The following is a 13,796-nucleotide window of genomic DNA, read 5'->3' as shown; positions in this document are numbered from 1 at the left end:
CTATGGTCTTAGCAAAAAATGAAAAATACCTGAAGCTTTTACTTCCACATCAGATATTATTTTTTCTGAGCCCAGCTAAAAATTTTACAGCACTGTGCAGAATAGTAACATGATAGCTCTGCCCTTGCAAAAATATACCAGCACTTCTGTGTCCCTCCTATTTAAATATAAATAGCAAATCCTACAGACATCTGACTCCACTTGTAAAACAATTGTACATAACATTATTTATAGAGTATTCATCAATTTCATATCATGAAATAATTTTAGTTTAAAATGTAACTTTAAAAATAATTTTCTATTAGCAACTGAAAGTTTGTTACCATTTTTAAAAATTATTATTATTCAGAGAAATCATTCTTCTTTTGGTATTAGATGCTTTCTCTTGAAAGGGCAATCCAAATTCCATGTCTTTGAAGATAATTTTATTTTACTAAAGTGAATTAGCATAAAAATTCCACATGCACTGAACAGGTACAGAGATGCATCTCTTAGTTCAAACATAAGGGCAGAAAATTACAAAGAAGAATTTCTGACCATGTTTGAAAAATAATTTAAGACTATGTACTACAAATAAATCCATCTGTCCAAACAGCTTTACCAACCCTCAACGCCACTTTGTCTTAGAAATCAGCACATGTAACTCTGGACTCCAGCGGTGAATATGCCAGCGCATCTCCACTGGCTTAAAAAATAGCTAGCAATTAATATCGGTGGGAACCCGAGCAAACATCAGGCAGCGGGACACTATTACATCAGCCATACCCATCACCCTTTACTTCCCCCCTTCTAACAGAGGTATTCAAGCTACTTGCAGGTTTGTTTTACCAAAATTATACGTGATTCCAACCTTAAATTCATTTCTCCAATGCTTGAAAAACAGACATTGTTTTCCATGTTTCTCCCCAATGAATCATAACTGAGGCTCCAGCACTTACCAAGCATCATGTGCTCAGATGGATGTCATACCAAAACCACACACATCCTGACTGTTAGCTGAAAGTCTGCTTCAGTTTGGTTCTAAATAATGTTTGTTAATTGAAAGCACTGTTTCAGTCCTCCTCAAGAACCAGTTCAAAGGTAGCTAAAATGCATTGTTCTTAATATTATTTTTTTTTGGTCATACACCCTTTAAATGCGGCTGTTCTGTTCCCTGGCACAGAGTGGCGGTAATTCACACTCATCCTACAGGAACAGACTAACGCTGCCAGCTGCTTAAGAAAAAGGAAAAAAAAGAGGCCCACCGAAGGGGACAGTTTTGCTTGCACTCACTTCCAGCCTGCAGATCCTTAAGGAACAGATGCCAAAAGTATTACTGTACCTCCCAGTGAAGAAATCACAGACGTTTCACACTCCCTTTGGCAGAAAGAGAACTCTAACTTGAAATGGTTGTACTGTAGGAGCGTGTTTCACTTGCAGAACTTAACAGTGCTTTTAAATTTTTTATCAGGTAAGATGTTTTCTTTATACAAACACAATGCATAATATTGCCTAAGAGTAAACTTTCATTTGTGTAACCTAATTCAGATATGATTTTAGTATTTTCAGCATCTTTAAAATATTAGTTTTCTAACATCTTTTACTGTATTTATTCACAAACTCTTAAGTCTGAAAGAGGACAGCTGCTTTTGTTAAAGACTACTTAAGGATTTATAATCCATTGATACAAAATATCTTCTCCACATGATGGGGATAATTTCCTGCAAAAGTACTTACTTGCATACATTAATTTTATTACTGTGAGGTGGGAAAACAAGAATTCAAGGCGACATTTCAAAAACACGGTGATATATATCCAGAGGGAAAAATGCTACGTTTCACTTACTCAGAATTTTGTAAGCAATCCAAATTCACTAAAAAAACCCCAAACAAAACCTGAAAGTATTAGCAATTTGCTCTTTGAGTGTCAGCCAATTATTTGAAGTATTCATAACATGAAAAAATACTCCAAACAGCCCAATACATTCTTCAGACCACATCTACTTTGAATGGCTGCCACCTAAATACATAACCCTTTTTCATCCCATTTTACTAGCTTTATGCTTCCCTGTTTCTTTGAGTAGCCTTTTCCTTTTATGGCGTAGTACTCCATCTCAAAAAGCTTTCAAGTAAGCAACTTGCAAGAGATTACTGTTTTTGCAAGAATCCACAGAATCTGGACATCTGATACGGTTTCCTGAGAAAGATAAAGAATGACCGCCCTTTTTGTCATTGCTGTTATTTAAACATTATTTGTACAGTATATTCCCCCCGGCAGGACACTTTTTGGACAAACTAAAGATCACGTTCAGACAAATGCACAGATAAAACTGACGACTGATCTCCCATTAACGCCTTTCTTGAAGCAGCACTACAGCAGCTCTGCCTCCTGCTGTGGTTCTGGAGGGCTCCAGAACAGCACTTTGCTGGCCAGCCAGCTACAAAGCGGTTCTTTAACCCAGGGCTGTAGCTGGCAAATCCGCCATTTCTTCCCCCATTCAAGTGTGGCTAACAAGGAAAGAAGCAGGTGGCCAAGTCTTCACTTTCTGCCTCAGGCTAGAAACAACTCAGCAAAGGCACCCAGCGCTTTTAAGCACTGCTTCAAAGGTTCTCCAACCACCGATAATTAAACTTAACTCTTCCCAGAAAAGAGCTTTTGTTCTATTTAATTTTTCAACTTGAGCATCAGGCCCAGTTTGGAGAACTGAGCACCTTATTTACACAAGTTCTTTCAGAGCCAGAAGTACCGGTGCACCAACCATACCTGTTTTCCCCTGCTCTCTCCACTCCTCTCTAATCAGAATTCTGCACTTCCTTCCCTTAAAATATTTCAATTCATGAATATTTTTTTTTTTACAGTTTAACGCTACAGGCAATGGGAATACCTTTGAGATGAGATGACCCATTCAATAAAACCGTTGAAAACATACTAACATGAAATAGGATAATCTTACATATAAACAAACATAGGTCACACTTTCTACATTTATCCTCACCAAAACAAGATTTGCAGAGATTAAATCTTGGACGAGATAGTTACTTGCAAATGTAATCAACCAGGAGAACAGATTTCACAGTAAAAGAAATAAATTCCTAATAAGCCGTGAAATGCATAAAGGAGTGTCCCATTACTGCCTGCACCAAGCAAAAATATTCAGATACAGAAGAGCTTCCCTTCCTGAAGGCTTAATATTCACAAGTATGAAAGAATGCAAGAGAACCGCATGATGTAAGACCTCAGTCAAAAGCCAAACCCACAAAACTGAAATCTAAATCTAATGTACAGTAAAATCAATTAACACAATCTCAGATCCTACTTACATTTTCTCACAGGAATTTTTTTTTTTTAATGTTTGGCCATCTTTTCTCCAACACTCATAGGATTGCTTTGAAAGGTAGCACTGGTTGCTTTACAATGGTAATCAATCATTCCATCCATAAGTAAAACTCTGGGATTTATTAAATGAAAAATTGTGTCACTGCTGGAACACATGCATAAACATACAATCCAGAAATGATGACAAAGTTACCTTACCGCAATAGGTACAGACTGCAGGTTGCCTGTAAAAATCAAAACCTGTAATTCAACTTTACCAAAAAAAAAAAAAAAAAAGAAAGAAAAAACAGAAATTACCCCAGAACCTCTGCTCACTAATTCCTCTGCTCTGCATTTCTACTGCCCGCTCACTCAACTAACTCCAGACCTCCTACATTTAGGTTCTCATTTTGTGTGGTACACCTGATGGCTCATTTCACAGTACCGTAATTTTTTTAAGAGGTTTTATGTGAGGCCATACCTGAGATGTAAACTACAAAATTTTAACATATAATAAATAGCGGGAAAAATTCTGAAATGGTAACTGATCTCAATAATTCTGCTGAGGTAACTGCAAATATGAATTAGTTTGTTAGGAAAACTAAATAAATTTAAAAAAAACAACACTAACAGCTCAAAAAGTAGAGCTGGAATATTTCAGTATTACCACAATAACTAGTGTCTAGGTATAACTGGACATTGCAGTAATTATAAAAGTTTCCTAAAACACACTATAATTTCTGGAGCGTAACCATAAGCTCACTTCATCTCTTCAAAATTTTGTTTAACTATATCTAGGTGGAAACCAACAGCTGAGTACAACTCCCATCAGCTCTGACTGAGTTTTCAAGGACTGTGGACAAAAACTATTCATCCTCCTGCCAATCACATTAGCCAAAGAGGAGAAACTTTTTGGTCCTCTAACCTGCACGGCAGTGTCATTGGCTTCCCTGTTCTAACTACAGTCTAACAGCCCATCAGAGGAACAGCACGTTTCTTGGAAAGGAGGAGATGTAACCAAACCTGTAAGATTTACCTGGTTCAGACACCTCCCTGTAACTCTCTCTTCAAAGAATGACAGTAGCCTTTGAAGATCCTGCACAAAACCCTAGAAAAATGCATAAGTGAAGAACTACTACTGACAACTGTGAAGACGGAAAGACAGAAGATGTGAACGTTTCAGAAGCCGAAGAAGGCTCTGTGGAGGATGTGGTCTGTCTTTGGAAGACGCTGCTACTACAGTTACCGTACTTTTTATGGAAGATAGTTTCACTAGAACTGCAAAACTCAGACATACCAATGCACACCTGAAACTCAATCCTATGGTTGCCAGTCAGGACCCAGAACGAAGGTTTTATTTCTAGCTCAAAAGTAAACTATATAGAAGTCAACATACCATCTGGGTGCTTGAAGGCACAATAACCTTATTCTGAGAAAGTCAAATGAAGCCGGTGAAATAGAGCGGAGCCTGCCAATGTTCACATCTGGAGAGTGAGTCAGGCTACTGCATATATTGGGATGAACAGAACATGGTCTAGAAAGGCAAGTCACTGCTGGAATGGAAACTAAAAATATCCATGCATAAGTCTGAACTGTTTCATGTCTATAAGGCACTTCGAATTGTTTGAAGGGGGAAAACATCCAGAAAAGCAAATGATAAAAAATGACGTTAAAGGGACACTCCAAACTTTCCCTAAAATTTCTAACAAGCGGAAGGAAAATTTGACAGTATAAGGAAAGAGCGAAGAAACTTCCATGAAAACAGCTAGAAGGTCAGAGGGGTTACTGAAAAGATTCAGAGGCAGCTATAAAATGATTAATTTGTACCCACAACTGTAGTGCCCACCCAAACACCTCTAGCAGACATTTCCTCTTATGTTTTACCAATTCATGTGCTGGGTCACGTGCAGCTTTTATAATTCAGCCATATTAACATCCTTTTGAAGTCAAACTTGGCACATGCAACAAACCTTTTATACTGACTCACTGGAAAATACTGTAAAAACTATTTATGATCATACAGAGAAAACTACGGGCCAATGTCAGGAGAAAGCTTGCACATAAAATAGATGCAGCAGTGGGTCATGTCCTAGTGCAACAAGATTAGCCACATACATGTGTGCTCAATATTGCCAGGGTACATCAGTCTGTTCTGCAGGCTCTGGGAAAACTTGGTGGTGTTGAAACTCAGTGGTGAAACTGTGCAGAACTGTTAGAGGAAATAAAAAATGGCAGTTACATTTTCTTATAGTATTTTCTGGGTTGTTCTTTAAATATTTTGTACTTTTTTATTTTGAAAAAATGCTTTCATTCATCACTCAACGACTGTCATGCAACTATTTTTGTAGAAGTGGGTACCAGCTTAAGTCAGTCTATGAACCCCAAGTTCTCAAAAGTTTATGGGATTTTATTTAGTTCAATCACATAAAAGACTACATATCAGGTAGAATCTTACAGTAGAGGAGCAGAGTCATCATTTTCTTCAAATAGATGATGTGGGACATAAAAGATTTCAACAACATGAGAATGGCAGTTTTATTTAGTAAGAGTTTTAACGACACAAGCCAGTCTCTGAAAAAAAAGGTTACAGTGCTAGAATCATCTGTGTCAAATTGTCAGGAGATGGGATTATACAGTTTTCTTTTCCAAGTTCAACGGTTCTTAAGAGAAAGAGGGAAAAGGGTCTGGATCATTAAAGTTTACAAATTATGGTCACTATCCATCAGATACACAACGTAACATTAGTTGATGTGAGGCAGGAAAAGCTGAGAAAGTATATCAATTCACTTTCAGACAAATTTTAAAAATTCTAAAAAAAGACAGGCCTTAGACCTTAAGACTGGGAACAGTGTTCAAATAACTGGTTTTAAGAAATGGTATTTTTTTCATGGACTGTTTTATATGAGGAGTAAACATTTCATTGAAAGTTTATTAAAACTGTTTGTAATTGCTAATAAAATCTGAATTACTGAAACCCCTAAAAGTACTACAAATACAGTAACAGCTTCATTATATTTTGCACAACTACTCATACCAACATAGTAAAGTAATTCCTTTGAAAAGCTGATAACCAAACCAACCACAGCAGAAGCAGTTAAGTGTGTTTGAAAAGGCGCTTCTGCAGTTACGGCACCCAAGTTAACCATCAAATTCCACAATCAACAGTATCCTCTCACAGAAACTTCTGGTTTAAGGGAGACTTTGGTTAGAAAAGCAAGTCACAAGCAGAAATGTCTGGGGATTAAATAAATCAGACATTTTTTTTAAAAGTCTGTTTTATGAACACTAAAACGTACTGATTAAAAATGTGACAAAAAGATGTGGGAAGCCTCGTTGCTTATCATTCAGATAGCAAGAAGTCAGCCACGTCCATACAGCTCAAACAAAACAACTCTGGCAGACGAGGACTTTAAAGAGAGGACTTTGACAGCAACACAGGAATCGACCTTAACTTGACTGTAATGTGCGACTCCTCCATTATTTACAGTAACTGTACATCTGTGCCACATTAAAGACTACATGAAGCAGTAATTGGAGTGTGGCTGAGGCTTCTCCCCAGATGTTTTGGGGAGTTTTTCTCATGGCTTACCAAACCCGTCCCTCCCGGGCACCCTGTGCTCGCTTCGGTGCCACCGAAGGGGCGACATCCAAGTCCCCTACACAGGCAGCCCTGCAGGTACCACCAGCCAACAAACAGGCTCTGCTTTCTATGTTCACATTCCAGGGTATTTTAGGAACAATATTTACATTGTGAATGAGAAATCTTGGAGAGCTGCTGAGCTGCAGAGTTTGTTTACAGCGTTTGCAGAGTTATGTAAGAAATTTAAAGGAGGCCTCGATTTCAGTCAGGCAGTATGGCCATGGGTATCTAATTTAGTCAACATCCCAGCAACTACAAAGCACAGCGGATGCCAGCAACATTTTCCACTGGGGGAAGCGGTCAAATAACTGAGGTCAAAACCTTTCAGGCTTCAATGGCGGCAAACCCCTTTTATTTCCCTTGTCAATTTTTCTTTCGGGATAAATCCTCAAAGAAAACCATACCCACCCCCTTCCCAGGCGCGGGGGCCGCCGGGCGAGGCCCGGTACTAACCTCGGGGTAAGCATGGCCGGGGCGGAGGAGGGCGGCCGCCTCCGCCTTCCCCCCCGGCCCGCCCGGGGCCTCACCAGCCCGGCGAGCGGCTGAGGCGCAGAGCGCGGCCCCGCCGCCTCGTCACGATAAGAGTCCCCCAGCCGCGCCGCGCCGCCCGCCCCCTCCGGCCCCCCTCAGCGCCGCCATCTTCCCGCGGGGAGCCGGCCGGTGCCGCAGGGGGCTCCTCGGCGCCCGCCCCACGGCATTTTTTTGGGAATCATTAGGAAGAAGGCCACCGCACGCTCGTTTCCCTTCCATTTCTTCACGCCCCCCTTCAGAGGGGAGACGGGGGAAGGCTGGCTACCGGTCAGGGCGCTTGTTGGAAAGGTAAAGATGGCCACGGATGGTCAGAAACAGCCAGAGGAATACTTTTCCCCTTTCGACACTACGAAATAACGCCATGGATTCAGAGTTGGCACTCGGCAATTTTGCAGGAAGGAGTTAAAGCCAGTTCGCGTGTTTTCGCAGCGCGTTACAGCATGAGGGAAAATGAAAGGAGACTGTCCAGGCCAGCACTTCCAGTCTGGGGAAAGAAATTTACTTATTCAACTAGAAATTAATGTAACATTTTATTCCAAATCTTACCCTTATAGAGTCATTGTCTATAGCAACCGTGTCCATAACATTCTAATTCTCAAGAGCGCAACTTTCTAGCAAATGGTACATCTGTCAAACTGCAGGAAACATCTGGGAAAATGGTTAAATAAAAAGAAGTGAGATTAAACCTTTGTTTCCATATGGTTAGGATATACATCTAGAATATGTTTGTAAACGTTACTGGTTGTTTTCTTGCCTCTTGCTTAGCTATCAGACTTTCCGGTTGGTGCTGAATTTCACCCCAGTGCAGGGAGATGATAATTTCGGCAATGTAAAATTCCCCTTCAACAAAAATAAAGAGTGAATGAAATGACACAAAAATGGGTAAAAAGCCGAGACCGGGGCGGGAGGGACTGGTGGCCTGTGGGCCTCCTTGTCACCTCCCGCCAGCGCGCGATGCCTCGTGCTGGTGGTGACGCTGCTCCGCAGGGATGACACAGCTTTGTCCGTCCTACGGAAGGTTTATGTTCCTTTACAAAAGAAGGAAAATGAAAGTGGAAAATATTACCTCGAAGCAGAATTCTGGAGCTAGCTAACGAAACCTTTCTGTTTGCAAGTGGAGACACCTGAACTAACATTGCCTGATTTCTCAAGTGCTTAAACATATACCCAAATTTTAACAGATCAGGACTTCCTGGGAAGGACTGATAAGCTGTCAATCAATTTTTAGCTGTGAAACTGTTCATAACAAGCATTTCACATGTGCTCAGCTACACTCTCCTGAGCTGAAAGGGACTTGAGTACTTTCTATCATTCCCCCTTGGATAAGAACTTCTGCAAAACCCAGTGTTAAATATTAACTCAGATACATTTGCTCTTTGAAGTCCCTCTCTGAAGTCTGAAGGTTCAATTTAGTGTACATTTGTTGGAAACAATTTAAGAATAATTTTATGTAGTGCATGATCTCCATTAATAAATGAGAAAACATATCTGATTGATCTGGTCCATCATTCAAGCAATGCATACAAGGAAAGAAAAAAAAAATTAGGAAAGGCATTTCGAAACCTGCTCTGTAATCCTTTGTCCGCTGTAATCAACAAGAGCCACATTGTACCAGTTCCACTGGCAGCACAGAGGATTTCAGCTTCAACAGGACTGCTTTGAAAACACCAGGTTAATCCTAAAATACTTCAAAGGCATATTCGTGCCAAGAGAACTGAGTGAAGATGCCTGCAAGCAAATGAGAGACATTTTGGGTGTTCCAAGTGGTGTGTGTTGGGTTTTTTTTTTCAATTCTAATTTGTCACAATAAAATGACAGTGTAAACATATTTCTTAATACCACATGAAATCTGGAACCAAAAAAGCAGTAGTTAGCAGCGAAGAACTTTTTCTGAAAACTCCCACGCTACCTCTGCAACCCAGTTCTAAATCTTTTCAAGCCCTGCTTGGAGCTGGAGCCAGCCTCCACCACAATGGGGACCTGACTTTCTGCAGAACATTTCCACCCTGCATTCTCAGCTGGGGTAAGGGAACGGTACAGAGGAAGGTGACGGAGTCCTCCTCTAATAAGGAGCGTGAATACTTCCAATTTTACTCAAAATTCCTTGCTTTGAGCTACTACAAGCTTGAAGAGGACACAGCTGGCCCTGCTTCAGGCAGGAGGTTGGATGAAAGGACTTCCTCCAGCCTGTTCTAACCTGAACTGATGCTCTTCAAATCCAGGTAACTTTCAGGACAGCTTAAGACAGATTTTTTTTAAAAGGGTGCCAGGGTAATTTCTATTACAGTGTCATTAAAGCAAGCAAACTCCCTTGGATATTCATGGTAAGAAAAACTTAGGATATATACGGCAGCTTCCAAACTCCACGAATCTAGGCTGGCTTTACCAGATTTGCCATGATTCTTCACTGGAAGAAAAGTGAAGACACAACCTAGAATCTGAAACAGGGTCTTACGGTGATATCCAAAACTAAGTATCATTCTGTGCAATACACGTTAAGCTGCATTATTCATATGCAGACCTTTCTTTTATTACAAGAAAAAGCCAGATTATATATTCACACAAATCAAGAGATGATTATTCCTCAGACATCTACCTAGCAGCTGCAAATGTTTGCCGTAAGATTATTTTCATACAGAAATCAATTTTCATTGCAATCCTAATGCTACCAAACCAAATGGGAATTGTGACAAAGAGACTGAGGGGAAAATATTCCATTCACCAGCCTGCTTGTCCCAAGCCAAAAATGCTAACTTTCAGCCTGATGTACTCGACAAGCAAACAAAATGATTCCATGATTCTATGAAACAGAACAGTCCCTTTCAATACAAACTCAAGTGGTCAGTTGCATATATAATTTTACCAGTAACACAAAATCCGAATCCTTTTGAAGATGTCAGTGACATCAATTCACTTTAAGGTTAAATATGGTGATTTGATCCCACAATTTGCTAGCTCACAAACTATTTTTAAAATTGCTACGCCGCAACTATACAGTATTAGGCCACCACTCTTCCTTTGCCCAAAAGCAGTTAAGAGTCACATATTTGCTAGTTCCTACTAAAAATCAGAGAGGCAAAACCAGCCCAGTGTAATTTCTTACAAAAAAAAAAAAAAGAAAAAAAAAGAAAACTTAAAATGTTGCGCTCTTGGCATTTACTCGTTTTCTTTGCTACTTGGCAAACAAAATGCCATGAGCAGAAACTCCTCCGCTCCCTGCGCAGGCTCCTAGGGCAGCGCTGCCGCCCGCTGGGAAAAGGCTGATGTCAGCTCTGCAGAGCTCCCTGCCAGGAGAAGGAGGCCTTTGTTTTCAGCTGAACTGTGAAAATGAGAAAATGCCTCCAGCCTGACAAACAAGAAACCCACATAACACAGGTCAGGCCCAAGACCTTTGCTTAAAGGTACAACACACTTCATTCACGTGCCCCTTACATCACAATGCCCACATAGAGGTAATTTTACACAGGAGTTGCCATGAAATGCTAAATTCACCTTGGAAATATAACAAAGCAGCTTCGTTTGTTAAGACTGGTATAGCTCTCCAGCCACTTTACCCATACATAAAGCGCTTGTAATTCTTACATAAATCAAGCTCCTAATTACTCCTCTGTAAATCAAGGTGATTTTAGTGAAGTCATACGAAAACAAAGGCATGTTTCAACTTGAGGCTTAAAACAGGCTTGCCTCTCCTTTACAAAGCACCAGAAAATAAAGTACGGTACAAAAAGCACATTTACTTCAGCAAGATTATACTTTAGCAAATGCATTTTAAGCAAAATGTTGAGGGCCATACAAGGAAGCACGAAACACAAATGAAGGAACTTCATATTACAGTGCCTAGGTTTTAATTTGGGGTGGAAGTATTCATTTTTCCCAAGTGAGGAGCTTATGGGTGTAATCTCTATGACCACAACAATACAGAAGCTGTATAAATACAGTGTGCTGCCCTAAGGCAGGCAGGCAGTTTCACATCCTGATTTTTAAAAATTAACCACAAGGTTTCAAGTATATTTCATTATCCTAAAGCTGAGAATTATCTCCTCTGAAAATCAGAGCCCTTGATAAATTGTTCTTTGCACAGGAATTCCATTACATATTTTAGAAACCCGGTAGGATTGCCAGGGCATTTGATTCACTCTGCTCCAGAGACTGTACTCCAATAGCTATGTTTTTCCATGATAAAAGTAAACATATCCAAGTATAACTCAACCTAATCAAAGAAGATACATCAGGGAGTTACACCTGAACAGGGAATATCTCAAAGCATTCAATTTCCAAACAAAAGGCTGGCATCAGGGGATTGCCACTAAAATATCCAAAGCATTTAAACGGATGCATGCCCCCTGAAGCACGGTGACTGAGATGCTAGGCTGCTGGTACCTAAGAGTTAACATCCAGTTGCTAACAAAAGGTTCTACCATTTATAATGAACCGCAGCACACAATTCTTGTCCTATTTAATTACGTTTCCAACCACAATATGCTGGTGTTAAGAGGATGAATATACAACTGCTTCACAGTTCTACCAATGCAATCACAGAGACCCAAATGTCTGAACAAGAGCTGCTCGTGGTTATAAAGACTTCTGTCTTCCAGGCACTGACTTCCAAATGAGAAAGATTTCCCCACTGGGACATTTAGAACAACTGAAGACGTTCAGGCCGAGGAGTATGGATTTAAACACCGCTACGTGGCAAAGGCGTGCAGTCTGTAGCCCTAACTAATATTGACTGGGGCAGCTATGCCCAGTTTTTGTGTCATCGACTCTTTTGTCCTATGCTTGCAGGGGACTTTGTCCCAAAAAGTTCAAAATACATAGACTCTGAACTTCACCTTTAGAGTCCAAATCACAAAAATGTCTTTCCTATAGCCAAAGATATCATGCTGTCTAGTCTCCACATTACGCTCCACATCTCCTATCGATTTGGTTTTCTAAATTAAATGTTGCCAAACTTGCGCTCCTAGAACCTCCAAGTCACTACAACATGACTGCCATTATTGTGTTCCATAAAGTACTTCCCTCAAATCTACTGTCTTCTCTTTAGTGTGAACAAGTCAAGCTTCTGCAACATACTTTCCACCTCCAAAACAAAATTTTTAGGGCAGTTCCACAAAGTTTCAGTAATCCATTTCTATCGTTAAACCCAAACATCATAATGCAAGAGAGGGAAAGTATGAAAAACATTAAAAAAAATAACCTCATTGGTGGTGGTGTCAGGAAAATGGGGAGTAAAAGTCCATTTGAATGTTTGTGAACTTTTCTGATATATCTGAAATATACAGAGTTATTTCAGATGTATCACAGAAGTTTGAGGTTTTGTAATACTCAGTTGAAAGCGTATTTTCATACGGCCAGATCAAACTTACAAAAGAAAGCAGAAAAAAAGATGGCCTTGTGTATGCTATTTTGGATTATGATTCATGTGCGGTAGATGGTTTAACTGAAGTAGATTAAGTCCCATCATGTGAACGATAGCCAGACAACCAGTGCTTTTTATTATAAGATGACGTACATTTCATATACAAGATCACAGAAAGAGTTAAAATGTACCCTACTGGAGAAGATCAGATAGCTTTAAAATATATCTAAGGGATCACATGAACTAACTGCCTGTATCTTTTAGTTTTGAACCTTGGTTGCACATGAGTCTGTTCAGACTTCATTATTTTTATGGCCTCCCCTGTATAAAGTGCTATAATGTACATAACTGCCAGCTGTGTTTTATTTCATCACTAGCAAATGAGTTTTTTTTTTTTTAAAAAATCACACCTTTTCCCACAAAGTTACATAATAATTTAAAAATGCCATAAATTTCTTCAGTTGTGTCATGTATGTAATGCCACAGAAATGCAGCACACGCTTCTTTCCAATACCAGTGTTCTCAGCTCCAAGGAAAGTCTGTAAACAGTTAAGTTTTCAGGAGAAAGAACGAGGTATGTTGTAAAGGACCAGTCTCTCCCTGCTTGTAAGCTTTTATTGTTTTGCATTACTTCAGTGCTGGATTCCTGATTTGTAACAAATTCCAAGACTGCAGACTACAGGCCCAGGCTCTGACTAACACTGTGGTGATTTATTTGAGGATAAATACCTCTGTCCACATCTTATGACTGAACACAACAGTCCACAGCAGCGTGGAATGCGGGGAATGCGGCGGCTGCGGGAGCTGAGGCAGCAGGGAAAGGCGCGCAGCTATCAGCCTGCCCTGGGCTGCTGAACCGCTCCCATCGCTTCCTCCAGTCAAGAATGAAAGGAATTCCCTAAGCCTGTGCTTCATGCCAACCAGCCTTGCCTTCCCAGGAATGAGAACGCAGCAAGAATGGCATTTGACGA

The 13,796-nt window shown here is 40.2% G+C and overlaps 1 protein-coding gene across 6 annotated transcripts in view; it reads right to left on the bottom strand.

Annotated features, from left to right (window-relative positions):
• Window positions 1-13,796, bottom strand: part of VGLL4 (vestigial like family member 4) — a 108,065-nt gene that overhangs the window by 12,006 nt on the left and 82,263 nt on the right. The window contains exon 1 of one of the 6 annotated variants that reach the window (XM_063348052.1): window positions 7,389-7,560. The exons of the other annotated variants lie outside the window; for them this stretch is intronic. Within the exon in view, the coding sequence (XP_063204122.1) occupies window positions 7,389-7,402 (14 nt within the window). The 5' untranslated portion in view covers window positions 7,403-7,560. Of the gene's footprint in view, window positions 1-7,388; window positions 7,561-13,796 lie in introns of those variants that run through there. 6 annotated transcript variants of the gene reach the window in all.

Source organism: Chroicocephalus ridibundus, chromosome 10, assembly GCF_963924245.1.
Source record: "Chroicocephalus ridibundus chromosome 10, bChrRid1.1, whole genome shotgun sequence".
NCBI lineage: Eukaryota > Metazoa > Chordata > Aves > Charadriiformes > Laridae > Chroicocephalus > Chroicocephalus ridibundus.
Note: the sequence above shows the minus strand (reverse complement) of the source record. Positions and strands in the feature narration are given on the sequence as shown.